The sequence below is a fragment of the Lichenostomus cassidix genome, unplaced genomic scaffold, assembly GCF_008360975.1.
Source record: "Lichenostomus cassidix isolate B80296 unplaced genomic scaffold, HeHo_3.0 HiC_scaffold_552, whole genome shotgun sequence".
NCBI lineage: Eukaryota > Metazoa > Chordata > Aves > Passeriformes > Meliphagidae > Lichenostomus > Lichenostomus cassidix.
In genome coordinates this window covers 20,035-32,395 of record NW_028147545.1, presented here as the reverse complement: position 1 = coordinate 32,395, position 12,361 = coordinate 20,035, and the positions used below count along the sequence as shown (strand labels likewise).

General features: G+C 56.2%; 1 protein-coding gene across 1 annotated transcript; it reads left to right on the top strand.

Moving 5' to 3' along the window:
• Window positions 1-305: 305 nt before the first annotated feature.
• Window positions 306-12,361, top strand: LOC146422105 (cyclin-dependent kinase 18-like; the record flags this gene model as incomplete). The annotated part of the gene is made up of 16 exons (XM_085046734.1): window positions 306-439; window positions 668-793; window positions 1,029-1,085; window positions 1,302-1,416; window positions 1,510-1,604; window positions 1,705-1,767; window positions 2,042-2,165; window positions 2,244-2,364; window positions 3,509-3,606; window positions 4,868-4,973; window positions 5,156-5,198; window positions 6,700-6,790; window positions 6,999-7,076; window positions 8,891-9,407; window positions 9,529-11,347; window positions 11,493-12,361. Coding segments are annotated over 14 exons (1,286 nt in total), but the record flags the coding sequence as incomplete, so codon positions are not given.

The window sequence follows — 12,361 nt, the reverse complement described above, 5'->3', positions numbered from 1 at the left end:
GATTGTCGGGATCCTAGCAGGGATCCGAGCAGGAATTGTCAGGATCCGAGCTGGGATTGTCACCTCGGGATCCGAGCAGGGATTGTGGCTGTGCAGCCCCGGGACACCTCGGTGTTCCTGTTCGGGTGTGCTTTGGGAATGCTGGAACTCAGAGCCCTGCGGGTGGCGAGGCACCAGGAATCGGGAGCAAAAAGCTGGAATTCCCTCTGGATACAAAGAAGGAAGAATACACTCCCGTGTCCCCAGAGCACCACCCTCACTCCTTGGCGCTCCTGCAGCTCACTCTGCTTTCCTTCTGTCCCCAGACCTGGCCCAGGGTCACCTGCAGCTGGCAGCAGATGGCAGCCCGGTGTCCCCGGCGGAGGGACAGGGACAGGGACAGTCCCCAGTGGCCGCCGTGCGCTACCGCAACCACGGCCAGCGCCGCTTCTCCATGGAGGCAAGTGCCACCTCTGTCACCCCCGGGTGTCACCTCCCCGCCGGGCTGGGGTTTGGGAGGTGGCAGTGTCACACACAGCCCTGCCATGCCCTGGGTGACTCCTGAGGGACCAGGGCAGCCCCCAGGTGTGCCACCCCTTCCCTCTGAGAGTCCCGCGGGGCTGCCCTGGCACTGCCACATTGCTGCCAGGGCGGGTCCCCCTGTCACCAGCCTGTCCCCTCCCTGCAGGACGTCAGCAAGCGCCTGTCGCTGCCCATGGACATCCGGCTGCCCCCCGAGTTCCTGCAGAAGCTGCAGATGGAGAGCCCGGAGTTCCCCAAGCCGCTGAGCAGGATGTCCCGGAGGGCGTCCCTCGTGAGTGTCACCTGCAGGGACAGCAGGGACACAGCCCTGTCCCTGTCACCAGCCGTGTCCTGCTGTGCCACCCTGAGCCCCATGAGGACAGGGCTTTCCACGGAGGGTTTGGGGAGTAAATGGGGTAAAAATCCCAACTGTCACTGCCCAGAATTCCCAGAAACCCCTCTGGAGGTGGAGCCACCCCTGGGTGGAATTCCCTCTGTGCAGTGATGTTTTCCTTCCTCTCTCACAGTCAGATATTGGCTTCGGGAAGCTGGAAACCTACGTGAAACTGGACAAACTGGGAGAGGTGAGTACTCCACGAGACCCTGGGAGGAATTAAATGACGTTTGAAGAGCAGCTCGAAGTGCAAAAATCTCCAATATTCAGGAATTTCCAGACCGAGCCTTTCTGGTGGAGCTCAGACCTGGTGCTGTCACTTCAGACAGTCCTTCCCCCACATGTTTCGGGGACACCAGTGCTGTGCCACCCTGGGACATGGCTTGTGTCCCCTGTCCCCTGCCAGGGCACCTACGCCACGGTGTTCAAGGGCCGCAGCAAGCTGACGGAAAACCTGGTGGCGCTGAAGGAAATCCGCCTGGAGCACGAGGAGGGAGCTCCCTGCACGGCCATCCGGGAAGGTGAGGCCGGCAGGGGCTTTCCCCCGGGATTTTGGGGGGATTTGGGGTGGCTGTAACCCCCTTCCTGCCACCCCAACCCCGCTGTCCCCGCAGTGTCGCTGCTGAAGAACCTCAAGCACGCCAACATCGTCACCCTGCACGACATCATCCACACCGAGCGCTGCCTCACCCTCGTCTTCGAGTACCTGGTGGGTCTGGGGGCTTCTCTGGGGGCTTCTCTGGGGGCTGGGGGGGGGCGCTGAGGGGCGGTGGGGGACAAGGACAGGCTGATGTGTCCTCGCCCTGCAGGACAATGACCTCAAGCAGTACCTGGAGAACTGCGGGAACCTGATGAGTGTGCACAACGTGAAGGTACTGGGGGTGCCCAGGATGCCCTGGGGGAGCCTGGAGATCCCTTCTCCCTTCTTTTTACCCTTTTCCAGCCTGTTCTGAGGCTCCACCCGCATTTCCCAGCTCCCTGCCACCCTAAATAAAACCCCTGCGCTGTGTTTGTCCCCTTTGGTGACATTTCCCCGCAGCATTTCCCACCCCCAGGGGTCTTTCCCACCCATCCCATCGAAATTCCTCCAGCCAGGTTTATTTTCCCCACCCCAAATGCAACCCCACCCTCCTCCTTCCCCCGCAGATCTTCATGTTCCAGCTGCTCCGCGGCCTGGCTTATTGCCACGGCAGGAAAATCCTCCACCGGGACCTCAAACCCCAAAACCTGCTCATCAACGAGCGAGGGGAGCTCAAGCTGGCTGATTTCGGTGGGTGAATCCCTCCGGGGGGCAGCACAGGGGGACAAAAAGGGACAGCTCCTTGACGTCCATCCCTCCCACCGGCAGGATTAGCCCGGGCCAAGTCTGTCCCGACGAAAACCTATTCCAACGAGGTGGTGACGCTGTGGTACCGACCGCCCGATGTGCTGCTGGGCTCCACCGAGTACTCCACGCCCATCGACATGTGGTGAGGCACAGCTCCCGACCCCGAACGGAGCTTCCCGGGCTCTGCGGGGCCGAGTTGGGCTTTGCCAGCCGTGTCCTCCCGGGGCTGGGGACAGGAGAGGGTGGGGAGCTCTCCCGGGGTTGTTTTCTGTGTTCCTGGGGTTCTCCCTGCGCAGTTTTCCCTTTCCCCTGGGGCTGTTTAAAACCAGAATTTTGGGGGCACTCCCAGAGCAGAAAACCAGAATTTTGGGGGCTCTCCCTGCACAGTTTTCCCTGTCCCCTGGGGTTGTTAGAACCAGAATTTTGGGAGTTCTACCAGAGCAGTTTTCCCTGTCCCCTGGGACTCCCCAGAGCAGTTTTCCCTTTCCCCTGGGGCTGTTAAAGCCAGAATTTTGGGGGCTCTCCCAGAGCAGTTTTCCATTTTTCTGGGGTTTTCCCCAAGCAGTTTTCCCTTTCCCCTGGGGCTGTTCAAACCAGAATTTGGGGGTCTCTTCCAGAGCTGCTTTCCCTGTCCCCTGGGGCTCCCCAAAGCAGTTTTCCTTGGGGCTGCTAACGCCAGAGCTTTGGGGGCTCTTCCAGATCTCTTATCTCTGTCCCTTGGGGCTCTTCCAGGGCTCTTTTCCCTGTCCCCTGGGACTCGGGCTCTTGGGACCATGCCAACCCTGTCGGGGTGAACGCTGAGCAGGAGGAACCCTTTTCCTGCAGCCCATTTCCCTTTTCCTGCAGCCCATTTCCCTTTTCCTGCAGCCCATTTCCCATTCCCTGGAGCTCATTTCCCTGTCTTGGAGCCCATTTCCCCTTTTCTGGAGCTCATTCCTCTGTCCCGGAGCTCATTCCCCTCTCTTGGAGCTCATTTCCCATCTCCAGGAGCTCATCTCCCATCTCCCGGCGCTCATTCCTCTCTCCTGGAGCTCATTTCCCTCTCCTGGCACTCATTTCCCATCTCCTGGAGCTCATTTCCCCATCTCGGAGCTCATTTCCCATCCCCTGGAGCTCATCTCCCATCTCCTGGGCTCATTTCCCTATATATCCCGGAGCCCATTCCCCTCTCCCGGAGCTCATTCCCCATCTCCTGGAGCTCATTTCCCCTCTCCAGCCGCCTCCCCCTGCCCCGGGCGCCCCGCGGGGATTGTCCCCCGCTGACCCCGGGTGTCCCCGCGCTCTAGGGGTGTCGGCTGCATCCACTACGAGATGGTGACGGGGCGGCCGATGTTCCCCGGCTCCACCGTGAAGGAGGAGCTGCACCTCATCTTCCGCCTGCTGGGTGAGCTGCTGTGCTGTGCTGAGCTGTGCTGTGCTGCGCTGTGCTGAGCTGTGCTGTGCTGTGCTGCGCTGTGCTGTGCTGTGCTGAGCTGTGCTGAGCTGAGCTGTGCTGTGCCCGTGTCCCCGCGCGGGGGCAGTGGCTGTCCGCGGGACAGAGCGGGGTGGCCGTGGGGCGGGATGGGATTGGATGGGATATTGGGATGGGATAATGGGATGGGAAGGGATAATGGGATGGGATGGGGTGGGTGGGAAGGAGTGAACGGGGTGGGATGGGGTGGGCGGGGGTGGAATGGAGTGGGAAGGGGTGGGAAGGAGTGGGATGGAGTGGGATGAGGTGGGTGGGAGTGGGATGCGTTGAGAAGGAGTGAACAGAAGTGGGAAGGAGTGGGATGCGGTGGGATGGTGTGGGGTGGGGTGAACGGGGATGGGATCCGGTGGGATGGAGAAGATGAGGTGGGTGAGAGTGGGATGGGGTGGGAAGGAGTGGGATGGAGTGAGGAGGAGTGGGTTGGTGTGGGATGGATGGGAAGGAGTAAACGGGATGGGGTGGATGGGAGTGGGATGGGGTGGGATGGGGTGAATGGGGGATGGGATGGAGTGGGATGGGGTGGGAAGGAGTGAACAGGCGTGGGATGGAGTTGGCAGGACTGGACTGCGGTGGGATGTGGTGGGATGCGTGAGAAGGAGTGAACGGGGTGGGGTGGATGGGAGTGAGAATGAGTGGGATGCGATGGGATGGGGTGCGTGGGATGAGGTGAACAGGGGTGGGAGGGAATGAAGGGGGTGGATTTGATGGGAGTGGGATGGGGTGGGTGGGAGTGAACAGGGGTGGGATGGGGTTGGCAGGAACGGACTGGGGTGAGATGGTGTGGGATGCGCTGGGATGGAGTGAACAAGGTGGGGTGGATGGGAGTGGGATGGGGTGGAATGGGGTCAGCAGAGGTGGGTAGGGATGTGCTGGCGTGGGCAGAGGTGGACAGAGGTGGGCTGGCATGGGCAGGGATGGGCTGGGATGGGCAGGGGTCAGCTGGCATGGACAGGAGTGGACAAGGGTCAGCTGGCATGGACAGGAGTGGACAAGGGTCAGCTGGCATGGACAGACACTGCCCACAGGCTGGCACAGCTGGCAGGATGAGCTGTTCCATGTGACAATGCCAGCACCCCAGGGACACCCACGCCCTCTCTCGGGGTCAGCAGCCCCACTCTCTGAGCTTTCCCCTCCTCCCCAAGTGCCCATGGCAGTGTCCCTCTGTCCCCTGCAGGAACCCCCACGGAGGACACCTGGCCTGGCATAACATCCAACGAGGAGTTCAAGGCTTACAACTTCAGCCAGCACCGAGCCCAGCCGCTCATCAACCACGCCCCGAGGTAGCCCTGGAGCAGGGACAGGAACAGGGACAGGGACAGAACGGGTCTGATGGCTCTGCAGGACAGCCTGGGGACAGCCCAGTTCAATTTCCTCGCAGTGCCACTTGTCCCTTGCTCTGATTATCGCAGTCCCCCTGCTGCAGTCACCCTGCAGCTCTGGTTTTATTTCTCCTTTCCCTCAGGCTGGACTCGGAAGGCATCGATTTGCTGACAAACCTCCTCCTGGTGAGTGCTGGAGCAGCTCAGGGGGTGAGAAAGGGAATTGCTGTGGGGAAGGAGCAGGGCAGGAGGGGAGCTGTGGCTGCAGAATGATCTGTGGCACTCCAGAACATTCCATGGCCCTCCAGAATAATCTGTGGACCTCCAGAATAATCTGTGGCTTTACAGATTGATCCATGGCCTTCCAGATTGATCTGTGGCCTCCCAGAATAACCCGTCGCCTTACAGAACAATCTGTGGCTTTCCACAATGATCCGTGGCCTTTCAGATTAATCCATGGCTTTCCAGAATATTCTGTGGTCCTCCAGAATATTCCATGCTCCTCCAGAATAATCCATGACCTTCCAGGATAACTCATTACCCTCCAGAATCATCTGTGCCCCCCCAGAATAATCTGTGGCTGTCCAGAATATTCCATGCCCTTCCAGAATATTCCATGGTCCTCCAGAATGATCCCTGGCCCTCCAGAATATTCCATAGCCTCCAGAATGATCCATGCCCCTCCAGAATTATTTGTGCCCCTCCAGAACATTCCATGGCTATCCAGAACATTCCATGCCCCTCCAGCTGTGCCAAACCCCCTCCTAGGAAGGGTGGGGAGCCCTCCTTCCCCCCCTGTCCCCTCGGAGACACAGGGAGGTGACACAAACCTGGTGACCCGTGAGGTACAACGTGACCAGTGCCTCCCAGTGCTCCCAGTGTGCCCCGTGCCTTGGGCACTGGGGTGCCAGGCTGGCCATGCTGTCACCCCTCTGGGACGGGCAGAGGTGCCCAGATGTGGGGTTGAAATGGGATTTCAATGTGGTTTCAATGTGATTTCAATGTGATTTCAGTGTGATTATTTCAATGTGATTTCAATGGGGTTTCAATGGGGTTTCAATGTGATTATTTCAATGGGATTATTTCAATGGGATTTCAATGGGATTTCAATGGGATTATTTCAATGAGATTATTTCAATGGGATTATTTCAATGGGATTATTTCAATGGGATTTCAATGGGATTTCAATGTGGTTTCAATGGGGTTTAAATGTGATTTCAATGTTATGATTTCAATGGGATTTCAATGTGGTTTCAATGGGGTTTAAATGTGATTTCAATGTTATGATTTCAATGGGATTTCAATGTGATTTCAATGTGATTTCAATGGGGTTTCAATGTGATTATTTCAATGAGATTATTTCAATGGGATTATTTCAATGTGATTTCAATGTGATTATTTCAATGTGATGATTTCAATGTGATTTCAATGTGATGATTTCAATGGGATTTCAATGGGGTTTCAATGTGATTATTTCAATGAGATTATTTCAATGGGATTTCAATGGGATTATTTCAATGTGATTATTTCAATGGGATTATTTCAATGGGGTTTCAATGGGATTTCAATGTGATTTCAATGTGGTTTCAATGGGATTTCAATGTGATGATTTCAATGGGATTTCAATGTGATTTCAATGTGGATTGATGGCTTTTTCTGGGGTTTTCTGGGTTTTTCCTTGGTGCAGTACAGAGCCAAGGGCAGGATCTCAGCCCAGGCAGCCCTGCAGCACCCCTACTTCAAGAGCCTGGGGGAGCGAGTGCACCTCCTGCCTGACAGTAAGTGCCACCTGTCCCCTCCCAAAATCTGCCAAAAATGGGCTCCTGGCCCCTCCAGACACCTCTTTGCTCACCTCCTGCAGCAGGAATTATTCGGGGGAGCAGAATTTGGTGTCTGGGGGAGTGAGGGGTGATTGGGGTGGGAGGGTTTGGGGTGGGAGAGGGAGGGAAGGGAGCACTGACCCCTGGCTCTGCCCCCTCTGCCCAGACGCCTCCATCTTCTCCCTGAAGGAGATCCAGCTGCAGAAGGACCCTGGGCAGCGAGGCTCGGCCTTCCAGCAGTCAGGTAGGATGGGAAAAAGTGGGATCACTCAGGGAGGATGGGGAAATCTGGGATCTTGCAGGATTGGGGAAAAACTGGGATCACTCTGGTAGGATGGAGAAAGCTGGGATCTCTCAAGTAGGATGGGAAAAACTGGGATCACTCGGGCAGAATGGGAAAAGCTGGGATGTCTCAGGACTGGGGGAAAGCTGGGGTCTGTCAGGTAGGATTGGGGAAAGATGGGATCTCTCAGGTAGAATGGGGAAAGCTGGGATGTCTCAGGACTGAGGAAAAGCTGGGATCTCTCAGGTAGGATGGGAAAAGCCAGGTTCTTTTAGGTAGGATTGGGAAAAGCTGGGAACTCTCAGGTAGGATTGGGGGAAAGCTGGGATCACTCAGGTAGGATGGGAAAAACTGGGATTGCTCAGGACTGGGAAAAAAGTGGGATCTCTCAGGTAGGATGGGAAAAGCCAGGTTCTTTTAGGCAGGATTGGGGAAAAGCTGGGATGTCTCAGGTAGGACAGGAAAAACTGGGATTGCTCAGGACTGGGGAAAAGCTGGGAACTCTCAGGTAGGAGGAAGGAAAGCTGGGATCTCTCAAGTAGGATGAGAAAAACTGGGATCGCTCAGGTAGAATGGGAAAAGCTGGGATGTCTCAGGACTGGGGAAAAACTGGGGTCTGTCAGGTAGGATTGGGGAAAAATTGGGATTTCTCAGGATTGGGGAAAGCTGAGATCTCTCGGGTAGGATTGGGAAAAGCTGGGATCTCTCGGGCAGGACAGGAAAAGCTGAGATCTCTCAGGTAGAATGGGAAAAGCTGGGATTTCTCAAGACTGGGGAAAAGCTGGGATTGCTTAGGTAGGACAAGAAAAGCTGGGATTGCTCAGGTAGGATGGGAAAAGCCAGGTTCTTTTAGGTAGGATTGGGAAAAGCTGGGATCTGTCAGGTAGGATTGGGGGAAAGCTGGGATTGCTCAGGACTGGGAAAAAACTGGCATCTCTCAGGTAGGATGGGAAAAAGTGGGATCTCTCAGGTAGGATGGGAAAGGCCAGGTTCTTTTAGGCAGGATTGGGGAAAAGCTGGGAACTCTCAGGTGGGATGAAGGAACGCTGGGATCTGTCAAGTAGGATGGGAAAAGCTGGGATGTCTCAGGACTGGGGAAAAGCTGGGGTCTGTCAGGTAGGATTGGGGAAAAATTGGGATTTCTCAGGATTGGGGAAAGCTGAGATCTCTCGGGTAGGATGGGAAAAGCTGGGATGTCTCGGGTAGGATGGGAAAAACTGGGATCTCTCAGGTAGGATGGGAAAAGCCAGGTTCTTTTAGGCAGGATTGGGGAAAAGCTGGGATTTCTCAGGTAGGATTGGGGAAAAATTGGGATCTCTCAGGATTGGGGGAAAGCTGAGATCTCTCACGTAGGATGGGAAAAACTGGGATTGCTCAGGACTGGGGGAAAGCTGGGATCACTTAGGTAAGACAAGAAAATCTGGGATCGCTCAGGTAGGACAGGAAAAGCTGGGATCTTGCAGGATTGGGGAAAAGCTGGGATCTGTCAGGTAGGATTGGGGAAAAATTGGGATCTCTCCCAGGATGGGGCTGGCACTCTGCTGCTCCCAGAAAAACCCCAAATCTTCTCCCTATTACCTCTTTAACCCACCAATCACCCCTGGCCATCCTCCTTGTCACCCACCATGGTGCTAAAGTCCCCTCTGGGTGTCCCAAGGCACAGCTGGCTGCTCCAGGAATTCCAGAGGCTGGGAATCTCCTCCCCAAATCCCCCTGGGGGCTCTGAAATCCCTGCCGGACCCCCTGACCCCTCTCTGTCTCTCTCCCTTCCCCAGCCCGAGGGAAGAACAGGCGGCAGAGTATATTTTAAACTCGCAGCTCGCGTTCCCCTCGTCGCCATGGAGATGGAAGCGCGGAGAGAGGAGAGAATTGGCGGCTCGGGCAGGATGTCACCGCGGCTGTCCCCAAACCCACAGCCCCCCCCGAGCTGCCAGCCGTGGACCTGTGGCCTTGTCCCCCGTCCTGTTGTCCCCGTTGTCCCCACGGAGAGATGCTCCAGGGAGGAGCTGCCGGAGCCTGAGCTGTCCTGGGAGGGGTTGGGATGGCGGGGAGGTGACTCCAGCACAGTGGGGTTTGGATTTGTGGGATTCCGAACCTGAGCTGGGGATTTGTGGGATTCCAGACCCCAAAAAATTGGATTTGTGGGACTCCAGACCTGGGATTTGTAGGGTTTGGATTTGTGGGATTCCAGCCCTGGGATTTGTGGGATTCCAGACCCCACGAATTTGGATTTGTGGGATTCCAGACCTGGGATTGGTGGGGTTTGGATTTGTGGGACTCCAGACCAGATTTGTGGGATCTGTGGGATTTGTGGTATTCCAGACCCCAAACATTTGGATTTGTGGGATTCCAGACCTGGACTGGAGGATTCGTGGGGTTTGGATTTGTGGGATTCCAGACCTGGGATTTGTAGGGTTTGGATTTGTGGGATTCCAAACCTGAGCTGGGGATTTTTGGGGTTCAGGTTTGTGGGACTCCAGACCCCACGAATTTGGATTTGTGGGATTCCAGCCCTGGGCTGGGGGATCTGTAGGGTTTGGCCCAGGCAGGAGTTGCTGGAAATCCACCTTTGCTCAGACAAGCTGCCCTGGAACCCCTGGGGATTTTGGGGACACCACGCTGGGACTGCTGGGAGCACAGCTGGAGCACAGCTGGAGCACAGGGCAGCCCTCCCCTATTCCCCTCCCCTCTGCCTGCAGAACCCCTTTTCCCCTCCCTATTTTGGTACCCAAATCCTGCCGGGGATGGAGCAGGAGCCTTCCCATTGCTCCCCCATCCCTGTTCCCAAATCCCCTAATCCCCTAATTCCCAAATCCAGCCTTTTGGGATGTCCTGAGCTGCAGGAATGGGGCCAGAGCCCTTTCCTCATCCCCATCCCATCACCCCCGGAGCACATTGGGGTCCCAGAGGGGTCTCAGGCACATCTCCCCCACCCCACAGCCCCCATCCCAAATCCCCGGGCTGCTCACGCCCACCTCGGGAAGGGGGAGAAGTGCCAAACCTCCCCCAGCTCAGCTGCGGGCGCCAGAAATAGCCCTGGGGAGGAGCTCAGCATCCCAAAACCCCCTCGGGGTGGAGCCAGGGCCGGGCAGACCCTGCTGGGATGGATGCCCTGCTGGCCCAGCGCTGCTCCGGGGGGATTTTCCCTCTCCGAACGTTTTGGGGACAAATCCCTCCCTGCTGCAGCTCCCAGTGTGAGCAGAGCAGGAGTTTCTCTGCTGTGCAATATCCACATCCATGGCTTTTGGGATGATCCTTTCCCTCTGGATGGGGCCAGGGCTCTCCGGAGCTGGCCAGGGCTGTGGTTGTCACCTGGGACCGGGAGTGGCATAGTGCTCTGGGATCCAGATCTCCATGGGGCTGGTTTTGGGATCCAGCTCTCCATGGGGCTGGTTTTGGGATCCAGCTCTCCATGGGGCTGGTTTTGGGATCCAGATCTCCATGGGGCTGGTTTTGGGATCCAGCTCTCCATGGGGCTGGTTTTGGGATCCAGCTCTCCATGGGGCTGGTTTTGGGATCCAGCTCTCTACATGGCTGTTTTTGGCATCCAGATCTCCTGGGATCCAGCTCTCCATGGGACTATTTTTGGGTTCCAGCTCTCCATGGGGCTGTTTTTAGGATCCAGCTCTGCACGGGGCTGTTTTTAGGATCCAGCTCTGCACGGGGCTGTTTTTAGGATCCAGCTCTGCACGGGGCTGTTTTTAGGATCCAGCTCTGCACGGGGCTGGTTTTGGGATACAGCTCTCCACGGGGCTGGTTTTAGGATCCAGCTCTGCACGGGGCTGTTTTTAGGATCCAGCTCTCCATGGGACTATTTTTGGGTTCCAGCTCTCCGTGGGGCTGTTTTTAGGATCCAGCTCTGCACGGGGCTGTTCCCCCTGGAGCAGGGAGTGTTTCTGCCCTTCCCTCGATTGTGTGATTCCTCGGAAAATGCGCAGTGGGAGGAAGCTGTGAAGACCCTGGAGCTCCCCGGGGGTTCCTCCTCTCGTCTCCCCGGGAGCTTCCCGATCCCAGCCGAGCTCTGTCCCAGACAAACATCCAGACGGCTGCATTGTTTGAGGTTTGCCCATCCCTGCTCCGCTCCCTTCCCGCTATTTCCAGGCTGAATTGTTCCTTAATTGTTTCCAGTCGATAGGGAAGAGCAGGAACAGCCCCAGTGACCATTCAGGGCTGTGGTTTCCCAGTCCCATTCCCATTCAGGACAATATTTTCCCATTCCCATTCTGGACAATGTTTTCCCATTCCGGGCTGTGGTTTCCCAGTCCCATTCCCATTCAGGACAATATTTTCCCATTCCCATTCTGGACAATGTTTTCCCATTCAGGGCTGTGGTTTCCCAGTCCCCATTCCCATTCAGGACAATATTTTCCCATTCAGGACAATATTTTCCCATTCAGGACAAGCTTTTCCCAGTTCCCATTCCCATTCAGGACAATATTTTCCCAGTCCCCATCCCCATTCAGGGCTGTGTTTTCCTGGTCCCAATTCTGGTTTTTCCAGGGAAGCAAAGCCTGGGAAAAGTGGGAAACCTGCATTCCCTGTTGGGAAACTCATCCAGGATTTCCTTGAGGAATTCTGGTTTATCCAGGGGAGCAAAGCCTGGGAAGAGCAAAAACCCTCCCTTCACCCTTCCAGCCCATCCAGGATTTCCTTGAGGAATTCTGGTTTTTCCAGTGGAGCAAAGCCTGGGAAAAACAGGAACCCTCTCTGCCTCCTTCCAGCCTATCCAGGATTTCCTTGAGGAATTCTGGTAGATCCCATGGAGCAAAGCCTGGGGAAAACAGGAACCCTCTCTGCCTCCTTCCAGCCTATCCAGGATTTCCTTGAGGAATTCTGGTTTATCCAGGGGAGCAGAGCTTGGGAAGGGCAAGAATCCTCCATTCCTCCTTGGGAAGCTCATCCAGGATTTCCTTGAGGAATTCTGGTTTTTCCAGTGGAGCAAAGCCTGGGAAAAGCAGGAATTCTCTCTTGCACCCTTCCAGCCTATCCAGGATTTCCTTGAGGAATTCTGGTGGATCCCATGGAGCAAAGTCTGGGAAAAGCAGGAATTCTCCCTGCACCTTCCAGCCCATCCAGGATTTCCCTGACCCATCTCAGTGCAGTTTTCCTGCACCACCAGGTCAGATATTCCTGCTGGAATGTCAAGGCAAACTGCTGAGGAAGCCCCTGGAGCCAGGAGAACATTCCCAGGATCCCAAAGGTGCTGCTGGCTCCTGTTCATCCTTTCCCAGCTTTTCCCTTTTCCC